The sequence below is a fragment of the Orcinus orca genome, chromosome 12, assembly GCF_937001465.1.
Source record: "Orcinus orca chromosome 12, mOrcOrc1.1, whole genome shotgun sequence".
Lineage (NCBI taxonomy): Eukaryota > Metazoa > Chordata > Mammalia > Artiodactyla > Delphinidae > Orcinus > Orcinus orca.
The window spans coordinates 77,476,155-77,495,855 of NC_064570.1; the positions used below are offsets into that span (position 1 = coordinate 77,476,155).

Sequence of the window (19,701 nt, forward strand, 5' to 3'; positions counted from 1 at the left end):
TACCGGAGTGATAGGGAGGACAAACAAACTCTTGGGGCCAATCCGCTATCTTAAACCGGAACCACCTTGAAGTACCTTTTGGTGATCTTAGTACATTTTGAAAAACTGTGTACTTTAAGTGACATTAATGGGAGCTTGTCTGTATGTCACAAGCTTTTCTATGCAGGGTGATGTGCCAGAAGATTGAACTCACCATACATCACTTTCACTGTCAAGACTTATATGCCACTTTGTTTCAGGGACAAGCAATGCAGAAAGAAATAGATTTACAATTATATGTCAAATTGCAATTGAATCAGTGGTCTAATCCCCGGCGTATGTTGTCATTCCTTTTTCACGACAAAGCTTGTAAAAGAGCAGTTTATATTTTATTACTATCTTCAGCCTCAGCCAGGCTTTCATCCCACTATTGCACTGTAGTCTCTTCACTATCAATCTGCACCTGAAAGATTCAGAATACGGATTTTAGAATCAGGCTGACCTGGCTCTTAAATACATAAACTGTATCTTCAGATTATTTAAGCCCCTAAATCATTTACTTTACCATTTCCTTGTCTGTAAAATGGGGATTTTAATACCCACTTGACAGATATTGATTTGAGGAATAAGGGAAGTGATAGATGAAACTCATTTAGCACAAAGTATAGAAAAATGGCACTCAGTGAACGACGACCACTCCCTTCTGTCAAATCAAGGGAACTCATCCCATCCTAGCCTGGTGTTTCTCTTATATTCCTCGATGTAGTGAATGGTAGGTATGACCAACCATCTTATGAGTTAAGCCAGAAATCTGCTCTCCTCCCCAACTTCCCAATCCAATAAGTCACTACATTCTGTTGATTTTTGAAGGTACTTCCTCATTGTTGGCTCTCTAACCCATCCCCTTATCTACATCCCTTTAGCTACATCTCTTTTGCTGTTGACTGACTTCAGGTTTTCTTTTTTCCTTGGATTACTATAAGTACCTTCTAATGGACTCTCTGTCCTGGTAACTCATATCCAATCCAGCGTTTCACTACTACCAGAATGATATTGAAATAGAGTTCTGATTCTTGACCATTTGCCATTTAAACCTTTATATAAATTTATAAATAATTGGGTATTAAAATCGGTGAGGAAAATAACTTGAACTGGGAACAAGTAACTTGGTGGGTCTAAGTCTAAAGATCAGAAGGAATAATAATTTCAATATTACTAATTTTATCTACACATTTCACCTACGCTGAACCCATACATCATCAGCTTTCTATTTGAAATGACAGTGGAATAATTATGAGTTTGTAAAAAGGTGGACAGATATTTACTGTGGTATAGGGTGGATACTTTTGTATTTATACCCGCTTGAGGGTGGGCACTTGTAACAGACACTTGTAATGTGGCATTATTTAAGCACAGTTGGTATCTGTACAATAATTGCTGTGCCTGGCCACTCCAACCATGGAAAGTGCCGTGCTAGCCTGAGGCAGCAAGACTCCGGAGTCCAGATTTGCCCTCCCATTTCTGGTCCCCCAATTAAAATTTCCCCCTCTTTTCAGCGTTTTCCCAGACTCAGAGAAACGAGTGAACAGCTTCCACACTTTCGCGACACTGTGGGAGAGCTTCTTGCATGGGGAGTTCTGCAGCACCCAAAGGTGCAGCAAGATAAAAACTAGTATCCCGACGCAGCTCTACACAGCACACTCTCAGCACACGGAACAGTAACGTCCTCACAACAGTGGAGAAAACTGATTGTATCCGTGTAAGAGAAGTTATACTTTTTGTTTTGTATTTCATCCAGCTTCACAGTTTAGCGTTCGGCCAAACCAGCGTTCTAAACAGTGGCTCAAAGGTTGCTCAGTTTTTTACGTCTTCTCGTTCAAAATACACACACTAATTTTCTTCGATAGCCTGGTCTCACATTAATTTTATCTGAGCTAGTTAAACGAGTACGTAATGCCTCGCTCCCTGCCTCTCAGGTCTCAAAAGTCGTTCCTTTATCCCCAGCCTCCGCTCCCGGGGTAACCGGCGGCTCAAGAACGAGGTCGAGGCGCAGAGACAGCCCGCCGGCTAGAGCGGCCACAGCCGTCCGGCCGCTCTCTCTTTTCTTCCGCTCTCTATGGTTAGGAGCAAGTCCCTCCTCCGCCCGGAAGTATTTAGGCTCCAGGCGCTTGCGCAAGGCCAGAAGGTAGTTCCGATTCCGGCGTGTGGATCTTCGTTCCTGGTGTTCAGTTGTTGCGGTTGGTGGGCAGTAACGGAGCCAAGATGCTGCGGAGTCTGCTGGTGAGTAGCTTGTCGGCTGGCATTCGGGATGTGGGGCGAGAGGGTTGGGAGCGGAGGCTAGAGGTTCGCGACAAGAAAGCCTCTCCTGGGAGGGAAGGAGAGAGGGAGAGGGCGGCTTCGGAGGTCACCTTCCTTGGTCCGTGTCCTTTTCGCTTGACCTTCCTTCCCTTCCATGGATCACTCTTGCCCCAAGCTGTGCTGGGTAGTTGTAAGGAGTGGAGAAGCTGGGGAGGTGACCAGAGGATTGTGCGTTAGACAAGCCTTGGGTTCTTAGTCGCCACCCCTAATCTTGTGGGTGCGGGTGGGAAGTTTCTGATACCCGGAAGCGTCAGCAGAAGGATGTTCCTCGGATACCGAGGGGTTTGAGTTTCAGTGACTCTGAGGTTTGTGAGCAGCAGAAGGCAGTTTAAAAAGCAAGCCTTTCAGTTTTGGCTGGCGCTTTAGGAGCATTCATGGCCGAAAGGTCGTGTTGCTTCCATCAGGCGGTTCTGCAGTGTCCTTCACCGCTCCACCGACTTTGAGCATGTGAAATATTTTCCCCAAATTTTGAAAAAGAGAAGGAAAATGTAACAGTGATCGTTTTCTTCGGTAATTATCCAATAAAGCTTTACTTATCTTCTCAATATATTATTTATTTTAGAAAGTGGATTGCATATTTGTAATTTATTTCAACTGGATATGTAATGCAAGTCTCTTGTAAAAGATTTATGCCCTATTAATTCTTTGGGGAAAATGTAATGAGGGAAGCATTTTAATTAAGTAGGAATCATGCCAGTTTATTTTGATATCAAATAATAGATTTTTAATAATATGGTAGAGTATTTAAATAAAAAACTTCGAACCTCGTGTATTTTGTAACCATTCTTTATTTCTGTAATATCTATATATCAGTATGTTTTCCTCATATAATGCTACTGGTTCAATTCAGGTAAAGATCATGATTTTTTCCCCCTCAAAATCTACATGAATTGCTTCTTAAATGTGGTGTTTGGAAACTTAAGAATGTAATATAAAGAGCAGTGGCGGGGCGACAAATAGGAAAACCTCAGTGCTTGTCTGTGACTTTGTTATTGACAAATCGGTTATGTTTTAACTCTCAGTTTCACTTTTCTGTAATACTGAAGATTGGGAATGGTTGGTTTTGAAGGGTTTCTTTAAGCCCTAAGTCTGTTTAGTATATGTGGATTTTTTTGAATTTCAGGCTCTTCGTCAGATTGCCCAGAGGACCATAAGTACTGCTTCACGCAGGCAGTTTGAAAATAAAGTTTCAGAGAAACAAAAGCTCTTTCAGGTACTGAAGTATTTTATAGGAGATTGTTACTTGTTATGATTAGATTACCAAAAGTTGGCGATAGGAGGTAAATCTGGAGACGTCTGATTGTTAACAATCCTGTTGTATTAGCAGAAGAGTAATAGGAAACTGTCTGTCGATAGCTAACTGGGCATTTGCTATAACCAAGAGGCCCTTGGGAAAGCAGAAGAAATGAACGGGTAAAGATCAAAGACACTTTCTTTTGGAGGAGTCACATTGGGTTGGCACTCTGGGGTAGCTGCACAGTAATAGACAAATAGACCATAGAAAGAGCCCAGAAACAGAACAAATACATTAATATATGTAGAAACTTGATATATGTTAAAGGTGCTATTTCATATCAGTGGGGAATGGAAAAATTGGGTGGCTGTTTTTTTGTGTTTTTTTTTTTTGCGGTACGCGGGCCTCTCACTGTTGTGGCCTCTCCCGTTGCGGAGCACAGGCTCCGGACACGCAGGCTCAGTGGCCATGGCTCACGGGCCCAGCCGCTCCGCGGCACGTGGGACCTTCCCGGACCGGGGCACAAACCCGTGTCCCCTGCATCGGCAGGCGGACTCTCAACCACTGCGCCACCAGGGAAGCCCTGGGTGGCTGTTTTGAAGAAAGTAAAGTTATATCCGTTCTGTATTGTGTGTTAAAAGATTAATTGCAGATATAAATACTTCTCCCTCAAAAAATATTAAAAGAAATTATAGGAGAATTTTTTTTCAGCTTACTGAGGTATGATTGACAAGTAAAAATCGCAAGCATTGGGAATTCCCTGGTGGTCCAGTGGTTGAGAATCCACCTTCCTATGCAAGGGTCGCGGGTTTGATCCCTGGGGATGGGGGAACTAAGATCCTTCCTGCCCCGGGGGAACTAAGACCACACACTGCAACTACTGAGCCCACGCGCCACAACTATAGAGAGGCCCACGCACCACAACGAAGATCCCATGTGCCGCAACTAAGACCTGACACAAAGAAAGAAAGAAAGAAAGAATATAAATAAATAGTTTGTATTTAGGTTGTACCTGATTTTTTTTTAAGGTGTACAAACAATGTTATATTTAATGTATCTATGAATGATTACCACAATCAGGTTTAATCTTAGGGGTCATCCTAAGAAAGTCTTTACAAAGCCTAGAAGCTGTAAAGGAGAAAAATTGCAAGGTTTGGTGACACGAAAATTTTAAATGTACTTATGGTACAAATTGAGGTAAGTGACAAATTGAGGGAAAATTTTTTTAAATTAACAAAATTTTTAATATTAACAAAAAGTTAATAACCTTAGCATACAGAGAGCTCCTACAAATCAGTAACAAATGCAAATTAAAATGACAAGTTGCTACTTTTTTTCCCTGTTCGATTGTCAAAATTTTAGAAGATTTAAAATAGGTTATGTTAGCCAGGTGTGGGAGATAAGTGCGTTCCTATACAGTACGTTGATACATGCTAGGAAGTAGTATTGGTACAGAAATTTTAGAGTATTTGAAAGTATTAGAAGCAAATTATTGTACATATCCTATTCAGGACTCCCATTTTAAGAATCTTTCCTGCAGAATAGTAGCATAAATATATAAAAATAGGAAATAGGCTATTAATCATTATGGGAGTTTAATATCAAAAAAACCCAACAACCTAAATACCCATTAATAAAGGATTGGCTAATGTAATTTTATTTTTTGCACAGTGGAATGCTGTGTAGCCATTAAAAGGAACAAAGTAGGTTTAAATGGGCTAGATGGTTTTTAAGATAATGGTGAGTGAAAAATCTGTGATAGGCCATTATATAGCATAATCTCATTTTGTGTATTAAACAAGTATGTGCATAAATTAGAAGCTATGACAATACAAGCTTTAAAAAATTAAGGATATGTATTAATATGTGTTAATAGTGGTTTTCTCATGAGGAAAGACTTAGTGGGACAGAGCACTTACCTTTATAAGTAGTTAGGTTATCAGTGAGTTTTTTGTTTAATTGTGATCTCTGATGTTTCATAAAGAAAATTTTAAGTGGTTAAAAAAAAAGTATTATGTATGCTGCATGAAAATAAAATACTTATATTTAACAGGTGTGTTAAGTATCCTACGCTATGCCAGCTGCTGGATTGGGAGACTAAGGATATAATTTAGGGTTATAAACCAAAACTCTCTCTCCTGTTTTTTTAAGGGAAAAAAAGATCGTACCTATGACCAAAGTGTGGTGATTATTGCTTTTTTTAATAATTAAATTGATGAACTCAATGAATATATTTTCACAGCTTTACTGTTTATGTGTTCTTTGGAAAGAACATTTTATTAGATCTCAAATTAACTTTAAAAGAAAGAATGTTGACTTTTAGGAGTTTTTATTTTAAAAGTAGTTGCAGTAGAGAAAGATTCAGGAAAAGGGTAGTCCTTTTTAATTTTGATATTTAAAATATTTCAATTTCAGTGTTTTAAGAAGCCACTTAATTTTATATGAATGGATTAGTCTTTTTCATTTAGTTGGAAACCAATGATATACATTAATTATTATTTTTTTAACCTAGGAGGATAATGGAATTCCAGTGCATCTAAAGGGTGGGATAGCTGATGCCCTCCTGTACAGAGCCACCATGATTCTTACAGTTGGTGGTAAGACATTTGGAATGCTTGCTCTATACCAAAATCATAGTAGCGATAACTAACAACATCATTGCTCTCACTGTGCCAGTATTTTTTTTTTTTTTTTTTTTTAACATCTTTATTGGAGTATAATTGCTTTACAATGGTATGTTAGTTTCAGCTTCACAACTAAATGAATCAGTTATATATATACATATATTCCCATATCTCTTCCCGCTTGCGTCTCCCTCCCTCCCACCCTCCCTATCCCACCCCTCCAGGCAGTCACAAAGCACCGAGCTGATCTCCCTGTGCTATGCGGCTGCTTCCCACTAGCTATCTACCTTACGTTTGGTAGTGTATATATGTCCATGCCTCTTTATCGCTTTGTCACCGTTTACCCTTCCCCCTCTCCATAGCCTCAAGTCCATTCTCTAGTAAGTCTGTGTCTTTATTCCTGTTTCACCCCTAGGTTTTTCATGACTTTTTTTTTTTTTTAAATTCCATATATATGTGTTAGCATACGGTATTTGTCTCTCTCTTTCTGACTTACTTCACTCTGTATGACAGACTCTAGGTCTATCCACCTCATTACAAATAGCTCAATTTCGTCTCTTTTTATGGCTGAGTAATATTCCATTGTATATATGTGCCACATCTTCTTTATCCATTCATCCGATGATGGACACTTAGGTTGTTTCCATCTCTGGGCTATTGTAAATAGAGCTGCAATGAACATTTTGGTACATGACTCTTTTTGAATTATGGTTTTCTCAGGGTATATGCCCAGTAGTGGGATTGCTGGGTCGTATGGTAGTTCTATTTGTAGCTTTTTAAGGAACCTCCATACTGTTCTCCACAGTGGCTGTATCAATTTACATTCCCACCAACAGTGTAAGAGGGTTCCCTTTTCTCCACACCCTCTCCAGCATTTATTGTTTCTAGATTTTTTGATGATGGCCATTCTGACTGGTGTGAGATGATATCTCATTGTAGTTTTGATTTGCATTTCTCTAATGATTAGTGATGTTGAGCATTCTTTCATGTGTTTGTTGGCACTCTGTATATCTTCTTTGGAGAAATGTCTATTTAGGTCTTCTGCCCATTTTTGGATTGGGTTGTTTGTTTTTCTGTTATTAAGCTGCATGAGCTGCTTATAAATTTTGGAGATTAATCCTTTGTCAGTTGCTTCATTTGCAAATATTTTCTCCCATTCTGAGGGTTGTCTTTTGGTCTTCTTTATGGTTTCCTTTGCTGCGCAAAAGCTTTTAAGTTTCATTAGGTCCCATTTGTTTATTTTTGTTTTTATTTCCATTTCTCTAGGAGGTAGGTCAAAAAGGACCTTGCTGTGATTTATGTCATAGAGTGTTCTGCCTATGTTTTCCTCTAAGAGTTTGATAGTTTCTGGCCTTACTGTGCCAGTATTTTAACACAGGCAGTCTGTCCCCAGAATCTGAGGTCTTACTGCTTTACATATAATGACTCACAAAGGTGATTGATACATATTGTATAAGAACGTTTTAATGTCTTTAAAAAAAAATAAACCGATAAAGTTTGATAATTATCTTGTGATAGAGGTGGCTTTTGGAATGTGCCGCTGGTGGCCCTGCAGGCCTTTGGAAGAGCCAAAGATAGCTGCTCTATCCCATCTCCTATAACAGGGGTTCTTAAATATTTTGACTGTGATGTATAATAATAATACACTTTACATCTAATCCCTGTACATACATATTTATGACAGAGATAAAACCTTATACAGCACAATACTTTTAGTGCATGTAAAGTGCTTTGATATTTTTTCTGTGGATTGGGCAGTTCCATTATTCAATATTAGCAGTGGAATATCACAAATTAGCATGCTAGGAGCAGAGTTAGGAATCTGAATGATTGCCCCCTGGCGGGAGAAAGGGAAACAGTATTAGAGTGATTACTGTGTGCTCATTCTATTGATAGGAGTGCCACATATATGGATTTCTGTAACCCTTGTATTAAGTCTGTAACGTATCCTCGTTTTAAAGATGGAGAAATTATGTTAATTACCCAGATAATATTGCTTTGGAAGAGCTGGTATTTGAACCCTAATCACAAAGTCCCCTTATGCTTATGCCAAGGTGCCTTTTTTGGCTTGAATTGAATGCAGTGAAGGGACATTTTATGGACAACAAGCAGATAGTGACGTTTGGGCTTTCTTAAGGTAAAGTCCTAAATTCTTTTTGGCCAGTGTGACTATTTCGTAGACGTTTTGGTAATTAGTTTTAAAAATAAATTTCCAGTTATTAGAAATTCTTACTTCAAATTTGATTATTTAAAAATTATATGTCCCTCTTGCTTGGTTTTATATTGATAATACACTTCAGGGAAGGCTTTGCCTACTTGACCTTTTGGGTTTTGAATCATTCTTAGCATTTCTCAGGCAATTTTAGGTTTTATGTTCTTAATCTTATTTTAAATTTTTTTACATGTCATTACGTTAACAAATACATTACTGTGCTGCATCTAACACTTATATACAAGTTAAGTAATATTAAAACTAGATTAAACGTGTTTTGTATGTATTTATTTTAAATTTTGCCAGCACCTATCAAAATACTTCTGTATATTCCCATAAAAGTAGTTTTAATATCAGCCTTGCCTCTTTATCTTACAACTTTTTAGCTGGAATATTGGGTTTATACATTTAAACCTGAAAATTTCCTGTTAAGTTCTTATTTCCTTTATTTTTCAGGAACAGCATATGGCATGTATCAGCTGGCTGTGGCTTCATTCCCCAAGAAGCAGGGTTGACTTCAGTTTATCCTCCCAGCAATCGGTTGGTTCAACTCCATTCAGTTCTCTGTGGACCAGTAGTCTGATAACTAACTTGAGTTCTTCTTTGGGGATCAATATTTATTGACTTGTACTAGCTGCCACCAATAAAGCAGTCTTTACCATGCTTTGTTTTATTTGATCACTTTAAGATACATTATACCAGTAATAGCAGCCTTATAAACCTTAGGTAAGGAGGAATCTTTTGTCATTAGGTTATATATAGTACCATTGTGGTATTATTTTAGTGAAATTTTATTTTTAGCAGCTTAGAATTCCAACAGGGGATGGTCTTCAGCTTTAATTGAGCTTGACACTCGGAGTGCATATTTCTTTGAGTCTTCCCCTCCCCTCTCTTCCCTGCTGTGCTGTATCCTGGGATATGCTAGCATCTAGGGTTAGTGGAAGCAGGTTAGTTTTGGCTCATGGGGTTCAAGTTTCTTTTTTCCTCCCTTAGCTCTGTGTGTTTATGTTTAAGAATATTGGATGTATTCCACAGTTTAGAGTAGGCTTTAGTAGAATTGCTGTAAAATAATCCAGTATTTGTTCTTTTCACACTCAGAATGGGCTTCTGTTATGTTAGTTTAATCCGTAACATACAGTGTACCTTTCCTTAAAATACTTAGTTCATTTGTAAAAGTTATCTTCTGGGGGAACGGAAGGAGTCAGACTTTGTCTTCTCTGCAAGGTGTGCATTTGTAACACTGTGAAGATTAAGAGTCTAGATCCGTCAGATCTAGGGGAAATCTATGAGTAAGGGTTTTATAAAAGCTTCAATTTCTGGATAAAATTGAGAAAACTAATATAGTTAGAAAAATGGAGTCAAGTCTGAAATACCAAACTAACTCTTTTCCTTTTAAAACATTGAGGCTTATGGTACAAATCCATTTCAAGAGGTACCTAATGAAAGGTGTTTCAGCCTTGAGTCTTGAAAGTTAGAAAGATCTTGGTTAGCCATATATCTAACCTGCCACTGAATGCAGCAATCCGCCCAGCCTCTTACAGAATCTCATTACTAACATCAGCAGAGAACACTGCTTTTGAAGGGAGTGGAATGAATATTGTTAGACATTTCTAAATGCTGAGAAATATCTTAAGTAGGCCTGGAATCTGGTCCAATTCTGATTTAGAGCTAAAAAGCAACCAGTGATAATATTTTGAAACAAGCTATATTTATCAGCATTGTACAAAGGAGAATTTCATCAATGTGATTTGAAATGCCTTTATAACATGATGTGAAAGATACTTTTGTGCAGTAAAAAGGAAGAACATCTTGGTATCTTCTACAACCTTCAGCTCTTGATTCTGTGAGAGGTGCTTTTCTATTTCTGGTGTAACCTAGTCAGACAATTAAAACTTTTTTTAATGCCAAAATGTTCAATTAACATGACAAGATTGGATAAAGTAGGAGTAGGTTAAATGCTTAAGAGACTTTAAAATATTTTTAAATGCTATGGTTAAGTTTTTGCCCTTCATCCTAAAATTCTGCACTGTCAGCAGGGGTGGAGATGGGGAGGGGACAAGGGGTGAGGTCTCAGAAGAGGGGTTGCTGGATAGGAGCTCGTGAAATTATCTGCTATTCTTAGCGTTTAGTAAGAGAGAGATTGCTATTATTGATTCAAAGACTAACCAAATGTTCATAGAGCAGAGTCCATGAGAAGTATTGCAAATGTGGCCTTCAGGAAACGAACAACTATCATTCCAATCTCCTTTGTATCTTTACCACATATTATCCTTTTGAGAATAGTATCTGCTACTAAATAGAAGAAATTCTCTGACGATATTACCCCACTAATATAAGCGCCATGGGAGATATATTTAAGTGAAACTTTGTCACAATTAGTACTGTGCTCAGGATTGGATTTGTAGTCTAGCTACTCTAGATGAAGTGACATCGAAAAAACTAAAATTCAGGGCATGCAGTTTACCCAAAGCTACAAATAAATGGCAGCACGATTTCCAAGTCCATTTTTATCTGATTCTTAAAGTTCGTGGTCTTTGTAGTATACTTCATCTTACCAGGCGTTTAATTACATGGGCTGGGATAGCTTCAGTGCACTGCTGGTAGCCTCGTATGCAGATACAAATGCCCTACAGACTTCCATCCCCTGTCCAGTCAGACTTCTGGGAAGAGTGATCGCTACAGTCTCCAGTTCCTTTATTCAGTTTCACATTGATCCCTCTGTATGACTTGCAACATACCTACGTATTTAACATCTGTGTCTTCCATTTTATAAATGAGATCTGAAGTCGGCACTCGTCCCCAACCACAGTGCTCTTCTGCTTGGTGCGTGCATACTCATTCTTGACTGAGAATCTGGGAAAGCCCCCCAGGTTCTGCTGGAAACGTTGACATTCTTCCCTTTGCTCCCAGCGTTCCCTGTACTCATCTTTACCAAGAGTTTAATGCCTCTGAATCTGAATTCAAATTTGAGTTATAATTGTTGATAAGACTGGGAACCAGTGTAGCATTGTAGTTAATTACAGATCATGGAGTCAGAAGACCCAGCTTCAACCCTTGGATTAGATGACCATGGGTAGCCAACCTTGCTAAACCTGTATCCTCATCTGCATAAATGGAATAATGCCTAGGCACATGGTTATTCTAATGCAAGTAAAGCACGAAAAATGGTTTCCAACACATACCAAGTGTGCAATAAATGCTAGGTACTTCTATTGTTAGCTCTCTGAGAGAAGGAACTATACCTTTCAACTCATATCCCTATCAGCTTGGCATAGAGCAGGGACCATAAGCTGGTCAGGGCTGGTAGGAGAGGTTCACGGTTTCATCCATGTCCTGGGTGCCTTCTTTTGGCTCTGCTCTCCTTAGTGTGTGGCTTTCATTCTCCTTGTAAGATGGCTGCTGCAGCTCCGGCTATTGTGTGTGTTTCCCTGCAGGAAGAAGGATTGGTGAAAAGAGCACGTGCTAAACAAGCGAGCTCTCTTTAAAGAGCCTCAGAAGCCCCACACAAAGACTTAAACTTATATCCCTTTAGCCAGATGTTCCACCACGTGATCATGCCTGCATTCAAGGAGGCCAAGAAATGTCTCAAATGGGCATATTGCCAAGCAAATTGGAGTTCTGTTTAATAAGAAGGGGAGACTGGGTATTGAGTTGTCAACAAATAGTCTCTCCCCCAGCCAGTTTGTTTTTTAAAAGAATGAAGTCCACATTGGAGGAGACAGGACAGGACCTAGGAGCATTTTGGTTCCTACTTCTAGTTGTTTCTGATGCCCACAGCCATGCCTGCTGGTAGGCTTGGCTGCATTTCATCGTCCAATAACTTTCTCTTTGTGCTTAAGTTAGTTCAGGTAGGTTTCTCAACCAGGAACCAAACAAAGCAATATTCCTGAGTTTCCCATCTATCATACCATCTAATAGGAGCACACTTTTACCATTTACTCTAAACCATAGTTAGGTGCTTAATAAAGGCAGCCATTACTGGTTTCTCATAGCAGACAGGAATGGCTCAATGCACCATAAATGCCAATAGATACAGAGAATACAAGAATGATAAAAATAAGAATTACAGTGCTGCTATAGTCAATTGGGTTCAGGGTTTGCAGAACCCTTCCTGCCGTTTGAGATAGTTATGCACAAGTTCCCCAAAGCTGCCAATTTCACAGGCCTCCAGCTTGGGACTCCCACTGCCTGGGTCCTGTAAGCAACATGTCATGATCCACTACCCAGGGCTTTGCTTCTACATATACTTCAAGATCAGTAATTCAAGTTAACAGATATTGAGTACCTACTGGGTGCCAGACACTGTTGTGTGTGCCTGGGGGTCATTGGTGAGCAAAATATGCACATTCCTGCCCTCACAGAGTTTACATTATAGTGAGGGGTAGCAGGGAAGACAATAAACACAAATAGATTGTACAGTATGTTAGCAGGTAGTCAATTCTATGGGGAAAAAAGACCAAAGGGGACAGCTGGCATGGGGGTGGGCTGATTGGGTGTAGTAGTAAATGAGGTATGAAGATGGGTTTCAATGGGGTGGTTAGATATAGATAAAAACTGTAGAGGTGAGGGAGCTAGTCAAGCAGATATATAGGGAAAGGGCATTAAAGAGGGAGCAGCTTAGAGCGGGTGCCCTCGTGCCCAGCATGTTCAAGAACAGGAAGGCAGGAGCAGTTATGGCTGACCGAGTGGGAGAGGGGAAGGCGGAGAGGTAAGAAGCGGTCGCACCAAGGAGGGCCTTGCAGGCTATTGTCAGGGCTTGGGCTTTTACTCTGAGCGGTGTGGGGAGCCGTTGCAGAGCTTCTCACAGAAGAGAGACTTATATGTTCTAAAGAGGACTGGCTTGGCTGTCATGTTGAAATAGAGCATAGGGGACCCAGGGTGGAAGCAGGCAGACCCAGCAGGAAGCCTCGTGCAGCTATCAGGTAAGGAGTGATGGAGGCAATGGAAAGTGGTCGGATTATGAACAGAGGAGGAGTTTTACTCATCAGCCACTTAGACCTTGCCCTTCTCCATCCATCCATCCACCCATCCACCCATCCACCTATCCATCCATCCATCCATCCAACAATTACTTATTGAAAGCCTACTTTGTGTAAGGCACTGTTCTCAGCTCTGAGAATACAAGTGTGAACTAGACCGGCAAGCTGTTCTATGGAACTTACATTCTAGTCAGTGGACGTAGACAGTAAATAAATTCATAAGCTTGTTAATGGTCTACAATGGGAAAGGCTGTAAAGGAATCAACAGTGTGATCTCAGGAAAAGTGCCGGAGTGGAAGCTAGAAAAGGCCTCAGAGGAAGTGTCATTTGAAACAAGACCAGAAAAGAAGGGGTCTACTGTGCTAAAACTCAGGAGAAAAGCATTGAGGGGAAAGGGAAGTTGCTTTGCGTCTTTAATTGCAGATAGAAGACCAGTGTTGTTGAAACAGGGAGCTGGAGAAAGACGGCAGCAGTGGCTACCTCTTCCCCCGTGACCAACACAACACCTGGCCCTCTTCCTACACTCAAGGTCCAGATGGCCTTTTTTCTGGTTTCATGTTACACAACACAGTCTGATAACCATAGCATTGATTTATCCAAAAGTCTAAACAGAAACTAGCAGGTGAACATTCTGTTCCAGACAGTTGTTGTTACTGTTATTAGCAAGAACTAGAAGCTGAGGAAATACAGTTAAGGGGAGATCAAACACACAGCAGTTATGTTTGAACCTGATCCCAAATCAAAATCTACCTTATTCAGAATCCCTTTTTTTTTTTTTTTTTTTTTATTGCGGTACGCGGGCCTCTCACTGTTGTGGCCTCTCCCGTTGCGGAGCACAGGCTCCGGACGCGCAGGCCCAGCGGCCATGGCTCACGGGCCCAGCCACCCCGCGGCATGTGGGATCCTCCCGGACCGGGGCACGAACCCGTGTCCCCTGCATCGGCAGGCGGACTCTCAGCTACTGCGCCACCAGGGGAGCCCCCAAAATCCCATCTTTAAAATCCACTATGTACCATGTTACTTCTTAGATGGGGAAAGAAGAAAAAAATACTTAGGACAACTGTACTAGTTGGTTCCCTCATAGACTTTATTCTGTGTGAACACTGCTGATTCACTGGTTATGTTTGGTAAATCTGCATCTTAATGATTGGCGATTTTTTATTCTCTCTCTCTCTCTCTCTCCCCTCTGTGATTCCCATGAAGCTGACCATGTATCTGCTCTGACTGCCTGTCTCTATTGAAATTATAGTTTTACAGTTGTTTCTTTATATATATATATATATATATATATATATTTATTTATTTATTTATTTTAAAGCAACTCCAAGTCAGGGATATTTTGAAGAACTCATTAGTGAGGAAAACCAATCAAAACATAAGCCATTTTCTAAATGTTTATCTTAGTATAATACACCAGAGGGCGGTCATGATTAAATGTTTACAATTAAATTGCTTGGAAACTAGAGCGCTGTCTACTGAAATGGGTATTTCAAAGCACACATGAAGTTTGCCAGAGGAAGAGGAGATCACAGTATTAGATGCTGCAGCCTTAGTGCTAGAATATAATAAATGTGTGTGTATGTATATACTTGTATGGCTTTCATTTTTGGTTTTTAATTATGTGATCACTGGTTTCCAATTATAAATGTTCCATTAGTATAATGAAAGATGGGCTGTTTCCTTTAATTCTGAGACTAGGTCAGATCTTCATTGACCTCTTGTAGGAGGCTGTCATCTTCCCTTTGGGGAGTTGCTGAAAGGATTCTCTGGTGTTATTCTGACGATTAAAGGCGAATGTCTTTGTTTGGCCTTGTTAATCTCTTTCCAGGGCCATTTTACCCCAATTAATGTGCTAAATGTTTTATTCATGGCCATTACTATTGGATGCTTTTCCCATGGTGCTTTTTCTTAAAACTGTATCTTCTTTGGGAAATCAGAATGTGATGAATCATTGTGACTGTTTTGGTCACAAAAATACACCTTTAGAGTCTGGTCATTTCCCACCTTGATTCTATCCTAATGATCATTGTAATGATTATTTATTTGTATTTATTTTAATTTTTAATTGAAGTATAGCTGACTTACAACATTGTATTAGTTTCAGGTGTACAATATAGTAAGTTGATACTTTTAGATTTCACTTCATACAAAGTTACTATAAAACATTGACTATATTCCATGTGCTGTACATTATATCCTTGTACGTTATTTATTTTATGCTTGTACCTTTTAATCCCCTTCACCTATTTTTCCCCTCCCCCAACCCCACTCTGCCCTGGTAAACACTATTTTGTTCTCTGTACCTCTGAGTCTGTTTCTGTTCTATATGTTTGTTTGTTTTATTTTTTAGATTCCACATGTATGTGAAAACATACAGTATTTGTCCTTCTCTGTCTGATTTATTGCACTAAGCATAATACCCTCCAGATCCACCCATACTGTTGCAATGGCAAAATTTTATTCTTTTTTATGGCTGAGGAATATTCCACTGTGTATATATGGCACATCTTAATCCATTCGTCCACTGGTGGGCACTTACTTGTTTTCCATATCTTGGCTATTGTAAATAATACTGCTATGAACACAGACGTTCATGTATCTTTCCCAATTAATGTTTTCATTTTCTTTGGATAAATACCCAGGAGTGGAATTGCTAGACTGTATGACAGTTTTATTTTTAATTTTTGTTTTCCATACTGACTGTACCAATTTACATTTCCAGACACACCCTCGCCAACACTTGCTATTTCTTGCCTTTTTGATGATAGCCATTCTGACAGGTGTGGGTGATATTGTGGTTTTGATTTGCATTTCCCTGATGATTAGCAATGTTGAGCATCTTTTCATGTGCCTGTTGGCTGCCTGTATGTCTTCTTTGGAAAAATGCCTATTTAGGTCCTCTGCTTATTTTTTTTAACTGGATTGCTTTTTTTTGATATTGAGTTGTATGAGTTTTTAAAAATATATTTTGAATATTAACCCCTTATCAGACATAATGTTTGCAAATATCTTCTCCCATTTAGTAGGTTGCCTTTTCATTTTGTTCATGGTTTCCTTTGCTGTTCAAAAGCTTTTAAGTTTGATTAGATCCCCTTTGTTTATTTTTGCCTTTGATTCCCTTGCCTGAGGAGACAGATGCAAAAAAATTATTGCTGAGACTGATGTCAAAGAGTGTACGGTTAATGTTTTCTTCTAGGAGTTTTCTACTAGCAGAACTTACATTTAAGTCTTTAATCAATGTTGCGTTTATTTTTGTATATGGTGTAAGAAAGTGGTCCAGTTTAATTCTTTTGCATGTAGTTGTCTGGTTTTCCCAACACTGTTTATTGAAGAGACTATCTTTTCCCCATTGTATATTCTTGCCTCCTTTATCATAAATTAATTGACCATTATAAGCATGGGTTTATTTCTAGGCTCTCTATTCTGTTCCACTGATCTGTGTGTCTGTTTTTCTGCCAGTACCATACAGTATGGATTAGTATAGCTTTGTAATAGAGTCTGAAATTAGGGAGCATGATATCTCCAGCTTTGTTCTTTTTTCTTAAGAATATTTTGACTATTCAGGGTCTCATGAATTTCTATACACATTTTAAAATTATTTGTTCTGGTTCTATGAATAATGCCATTCGTATTTTGATAATGATTGCATTATATCTGTAGATTGCTTTGGGTAGTATGGACCTTATAACAATATTAATTATTACAATCCATTTCTTTGAGCCATTTTCAACTTCTTTCTTTCTGGGAAGTCCAAGGTCAAGGTGATGGCCTATTTGCTTCCTTGTGAGAGCTTTGTTCCTGGCTTGCAGATGGTCACCTCACTGCGTCCTCACATGATCCTTCCACTGTGGTGTGGGGAGAGAGTGCTCTGGTGTCTCTTCTTCTTATAAGTGGCACCAATCTTATTGGATTAAAGCCCAACTCTTATGATCTCATTTAACCTTAATTACTGCCATAAAGACCCCATCTCCAAATATAGTCACCTTGAGGTGACTTCAAATATGAATTTTGAGGGGACACACCTGAAAGAAAATAAGGGTAATTTCTGGTCTTTTGTTCATAAATTTCAAGCAAGGGCTCTGGCCCAGGATCCATCAATGGAAAGGTACCATAATTGGTCCCCTTTGTTTTGGGGCCCACTCCTTGCCAACCAATAGCTTCTTCTATTTAAGGAGCTAATGCTCTGAAGAATTTCTCACAGATTAAACCCATGATAAACACTGGATTGAAGATTTAATACTATATGCACTTGGTGTGTTCAATCAAGTGCAGGTAGGCACTTTAATCAAGGAGGTAAACATATTAAAGATATGGTTCTGTTTTTCAAGAGTGACAAATGATGGAAAATATCTTGGTAGAAGAGAAAAACTAGTTAATTCTAGAAATGCGGAATAAATCTTCTGCTCACGATTCTAGTGCAGGAGAAAGAGAAATTCTGAAATGTATGGATCTGAAATTTGTCACATTTTGGCATCCAAAGATCCACTGCAGCATTTCTTGACGTTTTGATGGGGCTCTACCGAGGGCAGGAGGAGGTATGATTGGAGAAATTCAGAAGATTTAGGCAATAGGCATTTAAGATGGAGCAGTGTGGAGACAGAATGGCTAGTGAGGAGGATATTATAATAGACTAAGCAAGATTTAAAATACTGAGGGAAGTGAATTGTCATTCTTGGGTGAGAGGAAGGTAAGGGTGGCAGGAGGTGTCAGGAAAGATGTTAACAGTAACCTAACGTCTTATGTGTTGTGTGAGAAGCAGAATAACTGCCCTGAAGAGAGCAGAATTAAGAGAAGTACAGGTAAATGTGTAAAGAGGGTCAGCTACATCTTTCTTAGATTTCCACCTTCAATACTCAGAGGGGAAAAAGAAGGTGCCAGAGGAAGTGGTCTAGGACTGGAAGTTATAACTTAACAGTTGCAGCATTTTCCTTCAGGAAGGGGACCCACCCTCCAAGTCCCTTGAATGTAAGAAGATGGGGAGTGTAGATCAGAGAGGTGCTGCTCGCAGACAAGGAGGGGTGATGCTGTGTCACTTACGCTGAAGGTCACACCAGCTTGGGAGCCAGTCGGGGTCACATTTACACTCGTGTCCAAATAACCACGTTTCTGAGCTCCATGTGCCCACCTGGGGGCTCTGCCACCCTTCAAGGTGTCCTAGTTCATTTTTGTGAGTCATCAGCACATCACATATGGCCAGGAACATGATTTTCCGTCTTCTTCCCTTTTCTCCTTCTTGTCCAGCTGCTGCGCCAACGCCGCGGCCAGGCACTGCTCTGCCCGGGGCAGCCCTGTGTTGTATGGAGAAATGGGGAGCGCTTCTCCCATCATGTATTCATTCAACAAACATTGAAATGCCTTCTATGCACCTGGCAGGCTTCTAGGCCCTGGGTCATACCTCCATGAACGAGACAGACAAAATCCCTGCTCTCAGTGAGTTATACCCCGAGCCGCTTCCGCAGCGAGGCCTTGAGTCTGGCAACATTTCTGGTGACGATGACCGTCCCGGCTGTGGGCTCCTGTTAGCACCTCTCCAACAAAATCCTCACGTGCCACAAAAAGAAGCAACTGTTTTTAGGCACACCCCAGCCCACGCATATTTAGAGAGCGACCATTTCTTTCTGTTGACGGAACAAAAGCATTCAAGGCTGTAACTGCGCCTGCGGCACTGACGGCCCTTCCCACGACTCTGGAGCCTCAGCCTTGCCCTTGAAGAGTCACGTGACCCGTCCCGGGGTTTTCCCAGAAGAAGGTAAGAGCCTGCCCCGAAGGAGTGCCGAAATCGCCACCTCAGCAAAACAGCCCCACTTTTGACACGACAGGAGTTTGGGCTTTTGGTACAGCCCTCAACATGTCAGTGTTCTCAGGACCCTGTTTCCGTGAGACGCAGACCCAGGGAAAGAACGGTGCGCTCCCCGCCCTTCGCCGGCTCCGCGGGGGCCGCTCTCAACGGCGGCCTGGGCGCGGGAATCGGCTCTTCCCTGAAGGCCGCGGAAGGTCAGCTTTTCCCTTTTATATCGCTTTTCGGGCGTCATTGCCTTCTCCCAGGGCACCCTGTGATAAAAGGCTAGGACCCAGGGCTTCCCTGGTGGCGCAGTGGTTGAGAGTCCGCCTGCCGATGCAGGGGACACAGGTTCATGCCCCGGTCCGGGAAGATCCCACATGCCGCGGAGCGGCTGGGCCCGTGAGCCATGGCCGCCGAGCCTGCGCGTCCGGAGCCTGTGCTCCGCAACGGGAGAGGCCACAACAGTGAGAGGCCCGCGTGCCGCCAAAAAAAAAAAAAAGGCTAGGACCCAAAGGACAGGATACTTTTATGGT

The 19,701-nt window shown here is 40.5% G+C and overlaps 1 protein-coding gene across 1 annotated transcript; it reads left to right on the forward strand.

Annotated features, from left to right (window-relative positions):
• Window positions 1-2,110: 2,110 nt before the first annotated feature.
• On the forward strand, window positions 2,111-9,070 carry LOC101287635 (cytochrome c oxidase subunit 7A2, mitochondrial). The gene is made up of 4 exons (XM_004270108.3): window positions 2,111-2,259; window positions 3,461-3,550; window positions 6,084-6,168; window positions 8,864-9,070. Exons 1-4 carry the CDS (start codon window positions 2,242-2,244, stop codon window positions 8,920-8,922), a joined length of 252 nt encoding a protein of 83 aa, XP_004270156.1. The 5' UTR covers window positions 2,111-2,241; the 3' UTR covers window positions 8,923-9,070.
• The last annotated feature ends 10,631 nt before the right edge of the window (window positions 9,071-19,701 follow it).